Here is a 6,000-nt window from a genome sequence, read left to right on the forward strand (position 1 = left end):
ACCGAGACTAAGAGACTTTCTTAGAAGTGGCAGCTGTGAGTGAAAAAGGGAATGGTCTCTTTTCTTCAACGTGAGATCAGTGAAGTCTCATCTTTATTTTCAAACCACATGTTACAGATTCATTATTAATTATATCTATTAATAAACTAACGGACAAACATTTCACAAGAATCACTGGACTTTTCTACTAATTAACCTTGTGTATTTGACAGGCTATTATTTAAATAATGTGAACTTTAAGGGTCTTATGTGTAACTGCAGCTTCTATATTAAAGGGATGTTTCAGGATTTTTGACATAGGGCCTCATTTCCTAGTTATCCAGAGTGTTGCCGATTTCTGGAGATATTTTTTTGTAATTCATGCAGTTCTTATGTTTGAAGAGTTTCGTGGCGCTAGGCTAGTGCTAGGCTAGTGCATTTCTATGGTATCAGCTAGCCCGCATTAAAAACAGTGTGACCCGCTCCACAGAGCACCTGAGGCAAATCACCAGACTAACCATATAAATGTCTGTGTCGATAGAGTAATTTTAACCATTTTGTATTTAACTGTAAAGAACTTATATTTGAGCAGCATCAGCTTCGTGGTTGTATAAGCTACGCAGCGGCGGAGTGATCTGCGAGAAAATAGTCCCTCAAAATGCGATCATTCATGTGATGCAGGTCAATTATATTCCAAACATGATTCTCTCGACACAGACATTTACATGGACTGCATGTTCGAGATTTGGCCAAACTGGAGAAGGTTCAGAGGTTTACCTTCTTCTTCCTTGTTGTTGCCATCACTGTTTAAAAGTTGTTTTTTTTCCATCACATTTTTTCACATTTTTGCTGCATTTGTGCAAAATTTGTGTCCGTTTTTTGTCACATAGACCAGAGTTGCGCCTCATTTGAAAGCTAAGACCGACCAAATGGATCATAACTTTTTTTTGCGTTGTCGACGCTTTTTTGTGACCTTTTGGCTGTTTCAAACATGATTCTATGGACACAGACATTTATATGGTTAGTCTGGCGTTATAAGTGATTTGCCTCAGGTGCTCTGTGGAGCGGGTCACACTGTTTTTAATGCAGGCTAGCTGATACCATAGAAATGCACTAGCCTAGCACTAGCCTAGCGCCACGAAACTCTTCAAACATAAGAACAGCATGAATTACAAAAAAAATATCTCCAGAAATGAACAACTCTCTGGATAACTAGGAAATGAGGCCCTATGTCAAAAATCCTGAAACATCCCTTTAAGCTCGTGCATGACGGCACTTCAGACCCAAAGTAACAACTTTCTGAGTGACAGTGCAGGATTTTAGAGGCAGTTGTGGTGAACAGGTCTGGGATCATTCTACACATTAGGACATGGAGGAACATGTAGGGGGAGGAAAATACTTAATTTTAACATTTTTAAACTCCGTATAGTCCCTTTAAGATTGTTACTGGGGGACACAACACAAGCGTATTTTTCTTTATCATGCAGAAAATCAATGTGGTTCAGAAATGTCAGAAAAAGCCACGTGTTAAAGTGTCACTGTCGCTCCCCTGATATCTGATACAAGCTCAACTTTTTAAACTCTGTCTTCTTCAGGTTTTCTGATCTACTTCGGCTACGGCATGTGGCACAGCGTCGAGTATCAGCGCCACCGACAGGCTCCTCAGAAACAAAACGGCACCAACAAAAACGACTGCAGCAAACCGGACTCGAGCGAGAAAGACCAGCAGCGCTTCATCAGCCCCGAGAAGACCAGCCGGTGTTAGGCCCCAGGAGACTTTCACGCCGCGGGGCCTCAAACACCCGGAAGTGGCGCGGCGTTTGTAAATACGTCCAGAAGAAGCACATTTTACTCTGTGAAAAAAAGAAACAGCGTCAGTATTGGTTTGCGCCGTGAGGTGACGCCACTTCCTGTAGTGCTTTTGGAGACGGGAGAGAGGACAGGTACGACACTGGAGGAAGATTTTGTTATGGACTCAAACGATGAAAGGTTTTCTTAGCTGCCTCTGATGTTTACTCTTGTATTGCTTTAAAAAGTGTTAAACTGTGTAAGAAGTCGACAAATACTGTTTATTTTCTTCCACTGCTCGTCCTGCATTTACACCAATGTGTCATTTGATTTGTTACATTGACAGAACCATGAAAACTATCTGAGCAAGGCACTTCACCAGAACAGAGGTGGAAAACGTCTGGCCCCCAAGATGAATTTGATTAATATTATTACACAAATAAGAGATCAAATACCTGATAAAGTGGGGGAAGTGGAGACAGTATGATATAAATACAACATTTTGCGATTTACAGACATTTTTCTGGAGTATGTTTTTACATACTGAGATCTGTTCTTACCTGAGCTTAGACGAGTTGATGTGCGTCTGTCTGGTCTTTATGCGTGCGCTCAGTCATGCTGTATAAGTTCAGTGCATTGAGTTTGCAAAAAAATTTTTGGATGTTAGTCAGATGAAGACTTCAACTTAAAGGAATAGGCCACCGTTTTTAAATACTGAGATATGTTCTTACCTTAGGTTTGACGAGTTCTTTAGGACCTGTCTGATCTTCACCCGTGCCTTCAGTCACGTAAACACAGCACAGACGGCGTTAGCATTTAGCCTCTCCCTCTCTCCTCTATAGCTCCAAAACAGGTCAAGATAGAAGCTACCGAGCTCTTCCACGTTTTCCCTATTTAAATATGGTTACGTGAAGTGTTCCACTACACAGTATAATTACACAAAATTAAACAATGTGGATTTTCTAAGCGGATAAAAGGGGGGGCTATATTGTAAGGCGTAATAATACCAGGAGTAGTTCGAAATCCGCGCAGTCATTTTCACTTTACTGCACGGATGCCAGGTCCTAAAGAACTCGTCAAAGCTAAGGTAAGAACATATCTCAGTATGTAAAAACGGTGGCCTATTCCTTTAAAATGTGAAACTAATATATGATATAGACTCACTACAGACAAAGGGACAGATGTCAAGCCTTTGTTTGTTATAATGTTGATGATTATGGCTTACAGTCCATCCATCCATTTTCTTCCACTTATCCGTTTCCGGGTCGTGGGGGGAGTTGCTGGATCTGCCCAAATCACATTGCACCAGCCCCCCTCTGGCTCCTCCTGCGGGCGGTGGGTCCACAGGAGGACGGCCTCATGATTAAACGGGCCTATTGGTCTCTCATAAGGGGCTTCTTTGTCTGACCCGTCACCTATAGGACCGGTTTGCCATGGGAGACCCTACCAGGGGCTCCAACCCCCGACAACAGAGCTCCCAGGATCATTCGGGTGCTCAGACCACGTTAAGGTGGCGGTTCCAGGACGGGGGCTCACAGTCCATTTTTATTCATATTTTCTGAGATTTTTAATTTGGGGTTTTTAGAAGCTGAGACAAAATAATTAAAATAACAAATAAAAGCTTGACATATCTCACTTTGCATGTAATGAATATATCATATATTAGTTTCACAGTTTAAGTAGAATAACAGAAATTATTGCACAGTTTCACCTGTATATTGTGGCTTCTCGCGATACAGATACAGTCGCCTAATATCGCAATATTTTTTTGTGATATATTGTGCAGCCCTATTAGGAATGAGTTTGGACCACAAAATTTTAATTTCATGGCTTTCATTGTTTCACGTTTATCAAATGAAACATTCCTTTGATAATGTATCTTTCTGTAAATATGTTTAGTCAAAAATAATAACTTACTCCTTTGAAAATAATTTTAGTTTAGTTTATTTGAGCAATTCCAAGTTCCAAGTTATTAGACAAAAAAGAAACACACTAAAGCCCAAAAAGGAGTTGGCTGAAACAAACCGTGCTTATTCATGCCCCATCCAACCTATTTACAAACTTCACAGCTGCCGTTTGTTTACATAAAGGTTGAGAATCCTGGCGCTAAGGCTTTAAAGCTACACCGTGTAACATTTCACCCAGTACGTCAAGTAAAATACAACCATTTATTTTATTACATATATTTAAATTGTTGAAAAATACCTAAAACACAACGAACAAATGTGTATCTGCTGTGAGCGCCGCCTCCTTCAGACCTGAGTGTGACTTCACTGGGAGCGGGACGTCTCCAGCTCGTCTCCATGGAGATGCTGATTAAATATGAGATTTAGATAAAGCTCAGATCCTCATTCAAGTCCATTCTTTTATCCCCCACTGCAAGAGTCACATTTTCTAAGTCTAGTTGGTCATCAGGAGCAAGTTCTGTATTTGCTGACATCTAAAATGTTACGCAGTGTGCCTTTAAAGGTACTATACGGAGTTTAGAAATGTTAAACTATGTATTTTCCTCCCCCTGCATGTTCCAGCCATGTCCTAATTCACCTGTTCACCACAACTGCCTCTAAAATCCTGCACAATCACTCAAAAAGGTGTCATGCACAAGCTTAACATAGAAGCTGCAGTTACACGTATGACCAGAGGTGGCAGTAGTGAGTATAAAATGACCAACTTGTCCCTTTAAGACAAACTTAAATTGAGAATTTCATCATTCTTTTATACTATTGTTACTTTGTGCTTAGCCATAGACATTGTCCATCTTTATTAATATTTGGTGATACATTTACATCTGAAAATAAACTTGCTCACCCCTGAACCGAGTGCATTTTCTTGGGCTTTACCCAAATCTAAAAGCTTACAGCCTATAGATACAGACGGCATCTCTGGAATCGCCCATATCTGGTCATTTTTGAAAACAGTTAAGGGGGAAAACAATTTGGAAAAAATGAAGATTTTCTCTAAGTATTCAAAATCTACTGTAACAAATGCTGAAATATGAATATAGTTTCTACTAAATAATGATACAAAGACATGGAGAGGAGCAAAGTGGTTCAACAGCCCATAAATACACGAATAACGGAGAATGCTAACTTGATGCTACATGTTAGCATCGGGCTAATGCTAACGGTTAGCTCGCGCTAGCTACAACTGCCGTTTTTTCACTTCTACTGAACAATCTGCTGTGAGAAAATATCCATATGGGCCTGATTTACACTTGACTTTATTTGTGTGTGATAAATAAGTTGATTTTCCACCAGAAAATGGCTAAAAAGACAGAAAATTGTGTTTCTCTAAAGATTCTATTTTCCCCCTCGGAGAAGCCACGCCCCCTTCTATGACGAGATGCCGTCTGTATCTATAGGCCAGTGTAACGCCTCATTTGAAAGCTACATTTGAAAGCTCGCATTGTTGCCATGTTCCTGTCACTTTTTGGACTTTTTCTCATCACTCTTTCGATTTTTTGGCCTGTTTTTTGTCACTATTTTTTCAAGAAGCTTTTAGATTTGGGTAAAGCCAGACTGGAGGCCTGTGCTTTACTGGCCCACCCACACGCCCCTGCAGTCGCTACATAAACCATGTGACACTTGGTGAGCAGGACGTTCAGGACGCTCCGTGCTGCGGGCCTGTCCCGGATTATTGAGCAAAACAAAAGAGTTGTTACTGTTTTTACTGAATGTGTTTCTTTTTCTAAGGCAGAAAACGTGTTAAAGTTGTGTCTCTAACGTGCGGATGTGTGAGAATGACAAGAGGCATCTTAACAAACGTGTGTGTTGTGGATCACGGCTTTCAAACACTCGACTTAAGGTGAAATTCATGCACGATTTCAGAAAAATATACAATTATGGCATTTGAGATTATGCGACTTTGTTTAGAGATATTTACAGTCGTGACAATAAGTTTACTCACCCTGGTGGATTTTTTAGCCATTTCTAAAAGACTATGAATGAAAAAACTAAATCTCGTTTTTTCACTCATGGTCAGTGATGTCGTGAAGCCATTTACTGTGGAAAAAAAAATGTAGAATTTCAAAATAAAATAGCGAAATGAGCCTGTTGAAAGGTTTACACACCCCAGTTCCTTATACTGTGCATTTCCCCTTTAACATCAATGAGCTTAGAGTCTTTTGTGGTCGTTGTGGAGAAGGTTCTGTGATAATCTAATGGTAAAGTGGACCATTCCTCTTTGCTAAAGCCTCCAGTTCCTGTAAGTTCCTGTAAGTTCCTGTAAGTTCCT

At 40.3% G+C, this 6,000-nt stretch overlaps 1 protein-coding gene across 1 annotated transcript in view; it reads left to right on the forward strand.

The window, feature by feature from the left end:
* slc7a2 (solute carrier family 7 member 2) overlaps positions 1–1,744 on the forward strand; it is a gene marked incomplete at its 3' end in the record, with an annotated part of 52,093 nt that extends 50,349 nt beyond the window's left edge. The window contains exon 14 of the mRNA XM_079557032.1: positions 1,575–1,744. Within this exon, the coding sequence (XP_079413158.1) occupies positions 1,575–1,744 (170 nt within the window). The remainder of the gene's footprint in view (positions 1–1,574) is intronic.
* Between the last annotated feature and the right edge of the window lie 4,256 nt (positions 1,745–6,000).

Source organism: Gobius niger (assembly GCF_951799975.1).
Source record: "Gobius niger genome assembly, chromosome: 5".
NCBI classification, from domain to species: domain Eukaryota; kingdom Metazoa; phylum Chordata; class Actinopteri; order Gobiiformes; family Gobiidae; genus Gobius; species Gobius niger.